Below are 15562 nucleotides of genomic sequence, written 5' to 3'. Positions count from 1 at the left end.
AACAGTCTTGGGGGTTCCTCCAGTCTCTTTCAGGCAGTAATTTTTTTTTTTTTTTTTCCTAATTCTGTTCTGTATTTTTTTCACCCATTCTAACTGGGACCTTCTATTGTGATCCCAGTCAGAGTGGTCAGTAGTGGTAGCTGGACATCATCTAGTTCTTCTAGTTTCAGGTTAGAGGAGGCTGTGGTTTATGGGGGCTCAGGACAATGGTCTTGGGGAGTTTTCCAATCTCAACTGATCCAGTAAGTCTGGGTTTTTTTTGTTTATTTGTTTTCTTTTTTTAGGACTTTGAGATTCTGTCCCACATTTTTCTCCCATTCTACCAGGGTCCATCTATTGTAGCCCTGACCAGAACAGTCAGTAGTGACAACCGGACACCATCTAGTTCTTCTGGTCTCAGAGTAGATGAGGCCGTGGTTCACGTAGGCTGTTAGTCTGTTAGACTAGTTTCTTCTTTGAGTCTTTGGTTTCCTTCTATTTTGCCCTGGATGAGTAGAGACCAATAGCTGTATCTTAGATGGCTGTTCACATGCTTCTAAGACGCCAGATGCTACTCACCAAGCTAGGATGTAGAACATAAACTTCATGAACTGTATTATGCCAATTGAGATGTCCAAGACTACAGTCCTAATCCTTCAAAGCCAGGAAGCCAATCCTGCGAGGTATTTGGTTACACCTAAGAAGTCTCCACAATTGCAACCCCCTGTGCTTTATTATATAGATGAACATTTGTACATACAGTCACATGCATATACATATTCATTTGCACACACCTAAATATACTCACATATATATACCTATACACATACATGTCTACATATATACCTGCACACATATTTTTTGGCTATTGTTGCTGTTGTTTCAAAATTATATATGCCTCGGCAATGACCAGCAAGTCTTTTCTTCTTGTGTATGTTTTAGTGACGTTGTTTACCTTTGTCAAGCTGCGCATACCTCGCCCTCATTCGGTGTTACCGGCACTGCGTTTCAGCTACTGAGTTGCAGGGGGCAGATGCACTTACACACCTTATCAGGTTGGGTACTCACAAAAAAGGCTTCCAGGAGATTCTCAACTCTAAATGTGATATTTTAAGAAGGCTTTCCACTTGAACAGGATCCAGATGATTTGAAAATCCATCTAGAACTGATATTCCTGAAAAAAGATACCTTGTATCTCCTTACCAACACTAAAAGACTGACATCCATTCTTCCTTACTTGCCTTGGGGGTAAAATCTACAATGGAAAGGCACCCTAATCTTTAGGCAGACAAGGATATGACATCTGACTTTAGGGACTCTCAAGATTACAATCTTGTGTACATAAATCTAAATTAATAATTCCTAATTACTCTCCATTAACCCACATCCTATATCTCTTATGCCTTTTTTTTACCTTCTCATGTCTCTTTCCCATTCTCTATTTTTAATGATATAGGCTGTTGCAAGTTAAATTTTGAGACAACATACCTTGAATTTTCCAAGGAAAAAGAAATAAGAAAGCAAATGAAGGAAATAGGAAACTTCAGTTATTTAATAAACATTTACTGAGTGCCTATATTGTAAGAAACTTCTAAGCCTTTGGGAATATATCAGTGAACAAAACAGACGAATGTCTTTGTGAACATACATTCCAGTAAGGTGAGACAAACACTAGACACAGAAACGAGCAAATTACATAGTATGCTAGAAACTAATTACTATGGAAAAAAACTTACACAACAGAAAGGAAATTAGGAGTCCATGTGTATGGGTGGAGGATGGCTGGCTGGAATTCTAAACAGGACAGTCAGGACAGGTCTTGGTGAGAAAGTGACAAAGACTCAAAAGAGGAAGGCATAAGCCTTGCAAATAGCTGGGGAAATAGAGGGGATAACTGATGCAAATCTCTAAACCTGGAATGTGCACACCTGGTGTGTTTAAGGAATTTAGTCTAAGGCAGGAGGCTAGTATGAATGGGGAGAGTGAGTGAAGAGGGGCGCTGCAGGTGAGGTCAACAGGGGGCCACACTGCTTAAGACCCTGCAGACCACTGCAAGATCTTTACAAAATAAAAACTAAGAGCCCTACCTCCTATCAAAAATACATAAATAAAATAAAACTTTAAGAGGTTTTTTTTCTTACTTTAGAGTAATGTGTTTATATAATTGGGCCTCAGTAAAGGTGAGCTTTGCAGAGCCATCGACTAGAATGCAAGAACCTTGGCAGGCTATTGCCCTGCCCACTACGAGGAAAAAAGCAGAAAGTGGTTCACATCCAGGCTTAAATCTCTTAACGGAGAAGACTAGTATAAACTAAAGAACGTAAGGCATACTTCAGAGATATCGTAGATTAGGGTCCAAACCATGCAATAAATTGAGTATCACAATAAAGCGAGTCACACAAATTTTCTGGTTTCCCAGTGCATACAGAAGTTATATTTACACTACAATGTAGTCTATTAAGTGTGCAATAGCATTATGTCTAAAAAGACACTTGTTAGGTGCCGTTGAGTTGGTTCCAAGTCATAGCAACCCTATATACAACAGAATGAAACACTGCCTGATCCTGTGCCATTCTCACAATTGTTGCTGTTTGAGCCCACCGTTACAGCCACTGTGTCAATCCACTTCATCGAGGGTCTTCCTCTTTTTTGATGATCCTCTACCTTACCAAGCATGATGTCCCTCTCAAGGGATTCACCCTTCCTGATAACATGGCCAATGTACAGGAGATGAAGTCTTGCCATCCTTACTTCAAAGGAGAACTCTCGCTGTATTACTTCCAAGACAGAATTATTTGCTCTTCTGGCAGTCCATGGTATATTCAATATTCTTTTCCAAAACCATAATTCAAAGGCATCAATTCTTCTTTGGTCTTCCTTATTCATAGTCCAGCTTTCTCATGCATATGAGACGAAGGAAAATATCATGCTTTGGGTCAGGCACACCTTAGTCCTCAAACTGACATCTTTGCTTTTCAACATTTGAAAGAGGTCTTTTGCAGCAGATTTGCCCAATGTAGTATGTCCTCTGATTTCTTGACTGCTGCTTCCATGGGCACTAATTGGGGATCCAAGTAAAATTAAATCCTTGACAACTCCAATATTCTCTCCATTTATCATGATGCTGCTTACTGGTCCAGTTGGGAGGATTTTTGTTTTCTTTATGTTGAAGTTTAATCCATATAGAAGGCTACAGTTTTTGATCTTCATCAGTAAGTGCTTCCAGTCCTCTTCACTTTCAGCAAGCAATTGTGTCATCGGCATATCTCAGGTTGTTAATAAGTCTTCCTCTAGTCCTGATGCTGTGTTCTTCTTCGTATAGTTCAGCTTCTCGGATTATCTGCTCAGCATACAGATGGGATAGGTATAGTGAAAGGATACAGCCCTGACATACACCTTTCCTGATTTTAAACCATGCAGTATCCCCTTGTTCTACGTACAGGTTCCTCATGAGCACAATTAAGTGTTCTGGAATTCCCATTCTTCACAATGTTATCCATAATTTGTTACGATCCATACAGTTGAATGCCTTTGCACAGTCAATAAAACATAGTAAACATCTTTCTTGTGTTGTCTGCTTTCAGCCAAGATTCATCTGACATCAGGAATGATCTCTCTCATTCCATGTCCTCTTCTGCATTCAGCTTAAATTTCTGGCAGTTCCCTGGTCAATGTAATGCTGCAACTGCTTTTGAATGATCTTCAGCAAAATTTTACTTGTTTGTGATATTAATGATATTATTTGATAATTTCCACATTCTGTTGGATCACCTTTCTTTGGAATGGGCACAAATATGGATCTCTTCCAGTTGGCTGGCCAGGTAACTGTCTTCCACATTTCTTGACATAGACAAGTGAGCACCTGCAGCACTGCATCTGTTTGCTGAAACATCTCAAGTAGTAGTCTGTCAGTTTGTGAAGCCCAGTGTTTTGCTAATGCCTCTAGTGCAGCTTGGACTTCTTCCTTTAATACCATTGGTTCTTGATCATATGCTACCTCCGGAAAAGGTCAAATATCAACCAATTCTTTTTGGTACAGTGACTGTTTATTCCTTCCACCTTCTTTTGATGTTTCCTGTGTCATTCAATATTTTGCCCATAGAATCCTTCAAAACTGCAACTCAAGGCCATATTTTGGTTCTCGTAGACTTGCTCTAACTTTTCAGCTCATCTTGAACCTACATATAAGCAACTGATGGTCTATCCAGCAGTTGGCCCCTGGCCTTGTTCTTACTGATGATATTGAGCTCTTCTATTGTCTCTTTCCACAGATGTAGTAGATTTGATTCCTTTGTTTTCCATCCAGTGAGATCCATTTACGTCGTTGAAAAAAGGTATTTGCAATGAAGAAGTTGGTCTTGCAAAATTCTATCATGTGATCGCTGGCATTATTTCTATCACCAAGACCATACTTTCCAACTACAGATCCTTCTGTGTTTCCAACTTTTGTATTCCACTCACCAGTAATTATCAATGCATCTTGAATGCATGTTTGATCAATTTCAGGCTGCAGAAGTTGGTAAAAATCTTCAATTTCACCATGTTTGGCATTAGTGGTTGGTGTGTAAATTTGAATAATGGTTGTATTAACTGGTCTTCCTTGTAGGTATACAGATATTCTATCAGTGACTGCACTGTACTTCAGGATGGAAATTTTCTTTTTGACAATGAATGCAATGTCATTCTTCTCAATTTGTCATTCCCAGCATAGGAGGTCATGTGATTGTCTGATTTAAAATGGTCAATACAGTCCATTTCAACTCACTAATGCCTAGGAGGATTTGTACCAACTTCTACAGTCTAAAACTGATCAAACGTGCCATCAAGATGCACTGATAATTACTGGCGACTGGAATGCGAAAGTTGGAAACAAAGGAGAAGTACTGGCAGTTGGAAAATATGGCCTTGGTGATAGAAATGACACTGGGGGTCACATGATAGAATTTTGTAAGGCCAACAACTTTTTCATTGCAAAAACCTTTTTTCAACAACATAAACCGCGACTACACATGTGGACCTCATCAGATGGAATACACAGGAATCAAACTGACTACATCTGTGGAAAGAGACAATGAAAAGCTCAGTATGATAAGTTAGAACAAGGCCAGGGGCTGACTGTGGAACAGACCATCAATTGCTCATCTGCAAGTTAAAGGTGAAGTTGAAGAAATTAAGAACAAACTACCAGAGCCAAAGTACGACCTTGAGTATATCTCACCTGAATTTGGAGACCATCTGAAGAACAGATTTGATGCACTGAACCCTAATGAGTGAAGAACAGATGAGTTGTGGAATGATATCAAGGGCATCATACATAAAGAAAGCAAGAGATCATTAAAAACACAGGAAAGAAAGAAAAGACCAAAATGGATGTCAGAAGAGACTCAAAGTTGTTCCTGAACGTAGAGCAGCTAAAGCAAAAGGAAGAAACGACGAATTAGAAGAGCTGAAAAGAAGATTTCAAAGGGCGGCTTGAGAAGACAAAGTGTTATAAGGAGATGTGCAAAGACCTGGAGATAGAAAATCAAAAGGGAAGAACACTTTGGAATTTCTCAAGCTGAAAGAACTAAAGAAAAAATTCAAGCTTCGAGTTGCAATACTGAAAGACTCTATGGGGAAAATACTAAACAATGCGGGAAGCATCAAAAGAAAACGGAAGGAATACAAAAAGTCACTGTACCAAAAAGAACTGGTGAACATTCAACCATTTCAGAATGTAGGAGGTGATCAAGAACGGATGGTAATGAATGAAGAAATCCAAGCTGCACTGAAAGCACTGGCAAAGAACAAAGCTCCAGGAACTGACGGAATACCAACTGTTTCAACAAATGGATGCACTGCTGGAAGTGCTCACTCGTCTGTCAAGAAATTTGGAAAACAGCTTACCTGGCCAACTGACTGGAAGAGATCCATATTTGAACCCAATTCTAAAGAAAGGATCCAACAGAATGCGGAAATTATCGAACAAAATCATTAATGTCACAAACAAGTAAAATTTTGCTGAAGATCAATGAAAAGCAGTTGTAGCAGTACATTGACAGGGAGCTACCATAAATTCAAGCTGAACTCAGAAGAGGACGCGGAACAAGGGATATTACTGATATTAGAAGGATCATGGCTGAACACAGAGAATACCAGAAAGATATTTACCCGTGTTTTATTGACTATACAGATACATTTGACTGTGTGGATCATAACAAATTATGGATAACACTGTGAAGAATGGGAATTCTAGAACACTTAATTGTGCATATGAGGAACCTGTACATAGGCCAAAAGACATTCTTTCAAACAGAACAAGGGGATACTGCATGGTTTAAAGTCAGCAAAGGTAAGCATCAGGGTTGTTTCCTTTCACCATACTCATTCAACCTGTATGCTGAGCAAATAATCTGAGAAGTTGGACTATATGAAGAACACGGTATCAGGATTGGTGGAAGACTCATCAACAACCTGCAATACGCAGATGACACAGTTGCTTGCTCAAAGTGAAGAGGACTTGAAGCACTAACTGATGAAGATCAAAGACCACAACCTTCAGTATAGATTAAAAAAAACTAAACCTGCTGCCATCGAGTCAATTCTGACTCATAGCAACCCTATAGGACAGAGAAGAACTGCTCTATGGTGTTTTCAAGGAGTGTCTGGTGGATTTGAACCACCAACCTTTTGGTTAGCAGCTGTAACTCTTAATCCCTACACCGCCAGGGTTTCCTCAGTATGGATTACACCTCAAAATAAAGAAAACAAAAATCCTCACAATTGGACCAATTGGTAACATCACAATAAACACAGGAAAGATTGACATTGTCAAGGGTTTCATTTTACTTGGATTCACAATCAATTCCCACGGAAGCGGCAGTCAAATCAAACAATGCGTTGCATTGGGCAAATCTGTTGCAAAAGACCTCTTTCAAGTTCTTAAAAGCAAGGATGTCATTTTAAGGGCTAATGTCTGCCTGACCCAAGCCGGGGTGCTTTCAATCGCCTCATATGCATGGGAAAGCAGGACAACAAATAAGGAAGACTGAAGAAGAACTGATGCCTTTGAATTACGGTGTCGAGGAAGAATATTGAATATATCATGCACTTCCAGAAGAACAAACAAATTAGTCCTGCAAGAAGTACAGCCAGAGTGCTCACCGTAAGTGAGGATGGCAAGACTTCGTCTCACATACTTTAGACATGTTATCAGGATGAACGTGTCCCTGAAGAAGAAGAACACGCTTGGTAAAGGGTCAGCAAAAAAGTGGAAGACCCTCAGTGAGGTGGACTGACCAGTGGGTGCAACAACAGGCTCAAGCAACGATGGTGAGGAAGACGCAGGATGGGGCAACGTCTCATCCTGTTGTACACAGGCTCGTTAGGAGTTGGAACCAACTCGACAGCACCTAACAACAACGATGCCTAGGATATCAATCTTTATGCATTCCACTTCATTTTGTCGACTTCCAATTTTCCTAGATTCATACTTTGTACACTCCATGTTCCAATGTTTGCAGCTGTTTATTCTCACTTTGAGTTGTGCCACATCAGCAAATAAAGGTCCCGAAAGCTTGACTCCAGCCACATCGTTAACGTTGGCTCTACACTGTGAGGAGGCAGTTCTTCCCCAGTCATATTTTGAATGCCTTCCAACCTGAGGGGCTCATCTTCTGGCACTATATCAGACAATGTTTCATTGCTACTCCTAAGGTTGTCACTGGCCAATTTTTTCGGAAAACAGACCTTCAGGTCCTTCTTCCTAGTCTGTCTTAATCTAGAAGTTCTGGTGAAACCTGTTCTGGGTGACTCCACTGGTATTTGAAATACCAGTGGCATAACTTCCAGTATCACAGCAACACACAAGCCACCACAGTATGGCAAACTGACAGACACATGGGGGAAAAAACAATGTAGGTACCTTAATTAAAAAGTAGTTTATTGCTAAAAAATGCTGTCATCTGAGCCTTCAGTGAGTTGTAATCTTTTTGCTGGTGTATGGTCTTGTCTTGATGTTGATGGGGGCTGGCTGATTACGGTGGTGGTTGCTGCAGGTTGGGGTGGCTGTGGCAATTTCTTAAAATAAGCCAACAGTGAAGTTTGCTGCTTCGATCGACTCTCCCTTTCTGTAGCATGCAGTGCTGTTTGATAGCATTTTATCCACAGTAGAACTGCCTTCAAAATTGGAGTCAATCCTCTCAACTAAGATTATGTACTATTCTAAGTCCTTTGTTGTCATTTCAACAATGTTCACAGCATCTTCACTAGGAGTAGATTCCATCTCAAGAAACTACTTTCTTTGCTCATCTGTAAGAAGCAATTCCTTGTCCGTTAAAGTTTTCTCATGAGATTGCAACAATTCAGTCACATTTTCAGGCTCCACTTCTAATTCTAGTTCTCTTACTATTCCCACCACATCTGCAGTTCCTTCATCCACTGAAGTCTTGAACCCCTCAAAGTCATCCATGAGGGCTGGAATCAACTTCTTCCAAACTTCTGTTAATGTTGACATTTTGATCTCCTCTCAAGAATCACTAATGGTCTCAGTGGCATTTAGAATGGTGACTCCTTTCCAGAATGTTTTTAATTTACTTTGCCCAGATCCATCACAGGAATCATGTCTATGGCAGCTATAGCCTTACAAAATGTATTTCTTAAATAAGACTTTAAAGCCGAAATTACTTCTTGATCCTTGGTCTGCAGAATGGATGTTGTGTCAGCAGGCATGAGAACAACATTAATCTCTTTGTACATCTCCATCATTGCTCTTGGGTGACCAGGTGCATTGTCAACGAGCAGTAATATTTTGAAAGGGATCTTTTTTTCTGAGCAGGAAGTCTCAACAGCAGGCTCAAGACATTAAGTAAGCCACGTTGTAAACAGATGTGCTGTCATACAGGCTTTGTTGTTCCATGTGTACAGTACAGGCAGAGTAGTTTTGGCATAATTCTGGATTTTCAGAATGGTAAATGAGCACTGGTTTCAACTTATAGTCACCAGCTGCATTAGGCCCAAACAAGAGAGTCGGCCTGTCCTTTGAAGCTTTGAAGCCAGGCACTGACTTCTCCTCTCTGGCTATGGAAGTCCTAAACGGGCTCTTCTTCCAACACAAGGTGTGTCGTCCTCACCGAAATTCTGCTGTCTAGTGTAGCCCCTTCATCAATCATCTCAGCTAGATCTCCTGGAGAACTTGCTGCCGTTTCTACATCAGCGCTTGCTGCTTCCCCTCGCACTTTTATGTTTCACAGACAGCTTCTTTCCTTAAACCTCATGGGCCAATCTCTGCTAGCTTCAAACTTTTCTTCTGCAGTTTACTAATCTCTCTCACCCTTCACAGAATTGAAGAGAGTTAGGGCCTTGCTCTGGCTTAGGCTTTGGCTTAAGGGAATGTTGTGGCTGGTCTGATCTTCTATCCAGACCACTAAAGCTTTCTCCGTATCAGCAATAAGGCTGTTTCCCTTTCTGATCATTCGTGTGTTTACTTGAGTAGCACTTTTCATTTCCTTCCAGGACTTTTCCTTTGCATTCGCAACCTGGCTAACTGGCACAAGAGGCCTAGCTTTCAGTCTGTCTCAGCTTTTCATATGCCTTCCTCACTAAGCTTAATCACCTGTAGCTTCTGATTTAAAGTGAGGGACGTGCAACTTTTCCTTTTGTGTGAACACTTAAGAGGCCACTGTAAGGTTATTAACTGACCTAATTTCAATACTGTCGTGTCTCTGGGAATAGGGAGGCCTGAGGATGGGAGAGAGATGGGGAAACGGCCAGTCGGTGGAACAGTCAGAACACACAATATGTATCAGTTAAGGTCGCCATCGTATACGGGCACGGTTCGTGGTGCCCCAAAACAATTACAATAGTAACATCAAAGATCACTGATCACAGATATAATAATAATGAAAAAGTTTGGAATATTGTGAGAATTACCAAAATGTGACACAGGGACACAAAGTGAGCACATGCTATTGGAAAAATGGCACCAAGAGACTTGCAGGGTTGCCGCAAACCTTCAATTAGTGAAAAAAAAAAAAAAAAAAAAAATGCTATATCTGTGAAGCATAATAAAGTGAAGCACAAAAAAATCAGGTATGCCTGTAGAATCCTCCAAAAAATCTCTTTCTACCTGCTGCTGCTTTACTCTCTCCTAGTCCTATTCACCATAACTCATTTAAAATAGGAGCCATAATTTACGTAAGTAGGTATGTCGGCTAAGCAAGCAACACTACTGGGGGGATAGGACCATCAGTCGCCCCAAAGCTTCAACTCCCAGCTGAAGGGGCAGGGCGGAAGGAGAGCTGTGCCCAACCACACTCACCCTCGGAAAGCACGCTTGTTATGTAGACCCCGCGGAGGGAGGTCACGTTGGTAAAGTCCGTCTCCCCACCAGTGGTAGTGTAGAGATGCCGGTCCAAAGACTTGGAATAGACAATGCCTCGATCATCTGAGGTAAAGATTGTGCCAAATCCAGTATCTGAAATACGCAAGCAAACAAAAACACTAAGTCTCGGGAGAGGAGAGAGAGAAAGCAGTAGTTCAACTATACATACGTTAGCAAAGTGTTGCTCTTCGTGAAGTAGACGCAGACCTGAGAGTTAACCAAGGTTAATGCTTGAGAGCTTTAGGCACGTCTTTAATTCTAATACCCAGCTTAGTGTCCAGTGTATGACAGATGCTTAGTTTGTTGAATGAATTAATCAGATGCTACAGAAAAGCTCTTCCCAGATCTATTCTGGTGGCAGAGACACTGCGCGTAGATTCACGACTTACGCATCTCTAAAATTTGAGAGTCTAGAACAATGCTTCTCAAACTATCTGTGGGCGAAGATCAATTTTTTTTTTTTTATTTCTAACAGGTAACAAACTGATGCCTTTGTAAAATATAATAAAATAAATGAGTAGAAATGTGAAACAGAAAAGACATAAAAAATACAAGCCCCAACTTTTTTATTATTAGATTCAACAGATATAAAATTCTTTGTTAAATGACTAAGAGTTTTCAAACACTTGCTCTCAATTTCTGTACTTATCTGATGACAAATAGCTTGAGAATCAGCACCAGCCCACCAACCATTCTTTGAGAAGCACTGCTCTAAAAGACTCCAGCATACACACAAACTATACTGGATTGTCAAAACAGGTGGCCTTTTTAACAGAGGCTACCTATTATCTCCAAGACAAGGTATTATTCAGCAGGACACTAAAAAATTCCTAGGGGTAAGAGGGAATATTGACATGTAAGAAGGAAAGCTATTCAAAGTGGAGCTCAAAGTTCAGATCTCTATGCATTCAAGGCTGGGCCACTTTAGTGAAAAAGCTCTTACCCCCAGGTTCATCTACATGCATGAACACCATGTCATCATTAGCTGCCAGGATAGAATAGAACTGCTCCTGCCCCACAGAGGGGAGCTGGGCCATGCTCCAGGTGTCCCCCTGATCCGCTGACACATGGATCCTTCTTGTTGTATCCTGGAACAAATGCAATATTTGTCTTTTATTTTTCTACCATGATGCCATGGCAGGGACATAGATAGGAACATTATTATCAATAACTTTAATTATCATTATTTATTTCCTCATGGGGTACAAGTGTTATAAGTGAAAGGTCCCAGTGCCAATTACCAAAGTAACCTCTGACCTCTAGCAAAGTCGCAGGCAATGGAATGATTCATTCTATTGTAAAGTAAGACTACCTTGGCTTCCTCACTCTGATATGGCCCTGCAAGGAATCACTCTGCCAAGCTCTGACATACCAATTTCCTTCAACAGAGCTAGGGGTTTGATGGGACCATCATTACCTCGGCTTTATAGCCATTCTCATACGCTTGGTCAGGTTTCTTAAAATCATTACTGCTGCATAAAAATTTGGTCCCTTTTAGGTACCAGTACCAATTTCTGTGGAGTCAATTCCAACTCGTGGCAACCCCATGTGTGTCATAGTAGAACTGTGCTCTATAGGGTCTCCACTGGCTGATTTCTGGAAGTAAATCACCAAGCCTTTCTTCCTAGTCTGTCTTAAACTGGATGACCTGCAGAAATCTGTTCAGCATCATGCCTCCACTGACAGACGGGTGGTGGCTGCAGTTGAGGTATACTGGCTGGCAATCTAACATGGGTCTTAGTGTGGAAAGTGAGAATTCTACCACTGAGCTATCACCGCTCCTCCCCTTGAGGCAGTCCTAGCATAATTCAAAGAAATTAGATAATTAGAAAATTAGAGTCTAGAAAATGGAGATGAAACCCATGCTTGGGAGATCACAAGGGGAAGTCAAGATGTGACATGACCCCTCTCTATGGAGGTCTCTCAGAATCGCCATAACGCAGAGAACACGCATGAGATGGGAAGAGACCAAGGAGAATCAGAAATCACTACAGGGAACAGATCAGGGAGTATTTACTGTTAAAAGGAGTTTATTGAGGAGGCAATTAACACTTACTCTCTGATAAATAGCTTAAAATAGCTACGAGATATAGTCAGCCAGGGAATGAGAATTAGTCTCAGGGCCTCCTATGTTAAATACTCTTTAAAGTTCAGCGACAAGTACTTTTAACTTACTAACTTATGAGGAGCCGTGGTGGTGCAACAGTTAAGCGCTTGGCTACTAAGTGAAACACTGGCTGTTTGAATCTACCCAGTGGCTCTGTGGGAAAAAGACCTAGCAATCTGCTTCCATAAAGGCTACAATCTAGAAAACCCTATGGGGCAGTTCTACTGTCAGATGGGGTTATTATGAGTCAAAATCAACTCGACAGCACCCAACAACAACACAACATTTAACTTATACCTACATGTTCAGTATGCCATGTTGAATCTTACTCTTACTATTATAGGTAGAAGCTAGAATTCATAAGTACAGAGTAGAATTTTAATTTTGTAGATAGTTGCAGTATAGTGATTAAGAAGACTGCCTCAGGCTGAATGGACATGAGAAATCTGGGGTGGAAAAGAGGAGTGTGCTGTTGCATTACAGGGAGAGCAACTAGGGTCACATAATAATGTGTGTATAAATTTTTGTATGAGAAACTAATTTGAGTTGTAAACTTTCATTTAAAGCACAATAAAAAAAAGAAGACTGCCTCAGGAACCATAGTCTGATATTCACCAGGGGCCTTCCACTGAGTGACCCTGGGCAAGTTACTCAGTCTCTTCACCTACAAAATTGACATAGCAGTATTAGCTCACAGGTTGGTGTGAGGGTGTAGTCTTGAAACTGCTCAAGAGAGGTATCTGTACTTACTGTGTCTACTTCCCTATCTTCAATTCTCTCTGAACCCACTCCAATCAGTCTTTTAACCTCACTAATGACACTGCTTTCATAAGGTTGCTAGGAGTTGGAATCAACTCGACGGCACTGGGTTGGGTTTGGGTAATGACACTGCTTTAGCCAAAAGCCTCCACTTTGCCAAATCCAATGGATAATTCTCAGAACTCGTCTAACTCAACATTTCATTGCATTTAACATAGCTGATCACTTGTCCTTTAAATGCTTCCTTCACTTGGCTTGCATGACATCACACAACCCTGGCTTCCCCCTACCTTGCTGGCCCCTCCCTCTGGGTCTTCTTTGTTGGATTCTCCTTCTCTACAAAACCTTTAAGCGTTGGAGTGCTCCAGGGCTTGCTCAGTCCTCCCACCTCTTTTCCACCTATTCATCCCTTGAGAAGATATCATCTAGTCACACAGTCCTTAATACCATGTAATTATGAGACATTCACATACCCAAAATGCTTACTTGACATTTCCACTTAGGTAGGCATCTCGTATCCAAAACTAAATTCTGGGTTTTCTTCCCACAAACCTGCTCTTCTCCCCTAGTCTGAGCCATCTCAGTAAATAGTACCACCATTCATTTACCCAGTTGCTCAGACCAAAGACTCAAAAGATATCCTTGGATCCTCTTATTCTGTCCTAACCCCTACCTAATGGCAAATAAAAACAACATCTAATCTATCAGCAAATCCTATTAGCAATGCATTTAAAAATATACCCACAATCTTCCTGCTTCCCCCCTCACCTACTGTTAACAGCCTGGTCTGAGCTACCATCTCTTTCACTTGGACTACTTTAACAGCTGCTCTCACTGCTTCCGTTCTTGCCCCGTCAGGCTATTCTGCACGCACCTATTCTGCCAAAAAAGCAGGCAAATCACGCCGTTCCCCTCCTCACAACCCTTTAACAGCTTCCCAACACTTTAAGAATAAAAGCCAAGGTCTTAATTATGACCCTCAAAGGGCTTGTATGATCTGGCCCCGGCTCCCTCCTCTCTGACCTCACTTCTGGCCTCTCTTCTCTGTGCTCCAGCCCCACTGTCCTTCTCTTTTCTTTGCTATGGCATGAATGCTCCAGCTGAGGGGCCTTGCACTTGCTGTTTCCTCCTTCTCATCATCTCCCGGATGTCCTCAGAGTTCATGCTCTTGCTTCCTTCAGGTCTCAGAGAGCCCATCCAAACCACGGTACCTAAAATAGGATATGATCCTATTTCTGTCACTATTTCCTTAGTCTGCTTTACATTACTTCATAGAGTCATCATTACCTGATATTATATCATATTTATCTGTTTACTATCTCTCTCCCTATTTGAATATAAGCTCTAAAGGCAGGAAATTTATGTTTTGTTCACTGTTATATTCCAGGGACCTAGAACAGTACCTAGCACATAGTAGGTAACCAATTAATGTTACCTATTACTATTATTATTGGATAATGAGCCTGTGGGCTGCTTTTGTTTAATATATCCATATCTAGTAAAGTTCTGAGTACACACTGGTTCTACATATCCCAAAACAGAGAACAAAACTCATGTGGTAACAGTAGGCCAAAGTACAAACACGCTAGCCCAGAAAGTTAAGCAGCTTCTGTAAAACAGAATCACCCCCAAGCCTTAAAGTAATACTAAATGTTGCAAAGAGACAAGAAACCCTGTCAGTACCAAAGAGTAAAAGGGCCCTATATGAGGCATAAAGAGCCCTGGTGATGCAGTTGTTAAGCACTCAGCTGCTAACCAAAAGGATGGTGGTTTGAACCCACCCAACAGCTCCACAAGAAGACCTGGCAATCCGCTTCCGTGAAGATTACAGCCTAGAAAACCATATGGGGCAGTTCTACTCTCTCACATGGGGTTGCTACAAGCTGGAATTGTCTCAAAAGCAATGAGATATGAGGCATAAGGAGCCCTGGTAGTGTACTGGCTAAGTGCTCGGCTGCTAACTAAAAAGTCGGTGGTTCAAACCCACTAGCTGCTCCACAGGAGAAAGATGTGGCAGTTTGCTTCAGTAAAGATTTACAGCCTCGGAAACCCTATGGGGGCAGTTCAACTCTGTCCTACAGGGTCACTATGAGTTGGAAGTGACTTGACAGCAATGGGTTTGTTTTTTGGTTATATGAGGCATAAGCAGCCCTGGTGGTGCAATAGTCAGGCTTTCAGTTGCTAACCCAAAGGTCAGTGGTTTGAGACCACCAGTGGTACTACAGGAAAGAGACTTGGCGATCTGCTGCTGCCATAAAGATTACAATCTTGGAAACCCTATGGGACAGTTCTACTGTGTCACATGGAGTCACTATAAGTCGGAATTGACTAAATGCCACCCAACAACACATGAGGCT

At 41.3% G+C, this 15562-nt stretch overlaps 1 protein-coding gene across 2 annotated transcripts in view; it reads right to left on the bottom strand.

Annotated features, from left to right (window-relative positions):
* SORT1 (sortilin 1) overlaps positions 1-15562 on the bottom strand; it is an 86752-nt gene that overhangs the window by 17870 nt on the left and 53320 nt on the right. For both annotated transcript variants that reach the window (XM_049880127.1, XM_049880128.1), the window contains exons 9-10: positions 11283-11427; positions 10277-10432 (exon numbers count right to left, since the gene is read on the bottom strand). In XM_049880127.1, coding sequence (XP_049736084.1) covers positions 10277-10432; positions 11283-11427 — 301 coding nt within the window. The remainder of the gene's footprint in view (positions 1-10276; positions 10433-11282; positions 11428-15562) is intronic.

The sequence above is a fragment of the Elephas maximus genome, chromosome 3, assembly GCF_024166365.1.
Source record: "Elephas maximus indicus isolate mEleMax1 chromosome 3, mEleMax1 primary haplotype, whole genome shotgun sequence".
NCBI lineage: Eukaryota > Metazoa > Chordata > Mammalia > Proboscidea > Elephantidae > Elephas > Elephas maximus.
The sequence above is the reverse complement of the archived record's forward strand: the minus strand, read 5'-3'. Positions and strand labels throughout refer to the sequence as shown.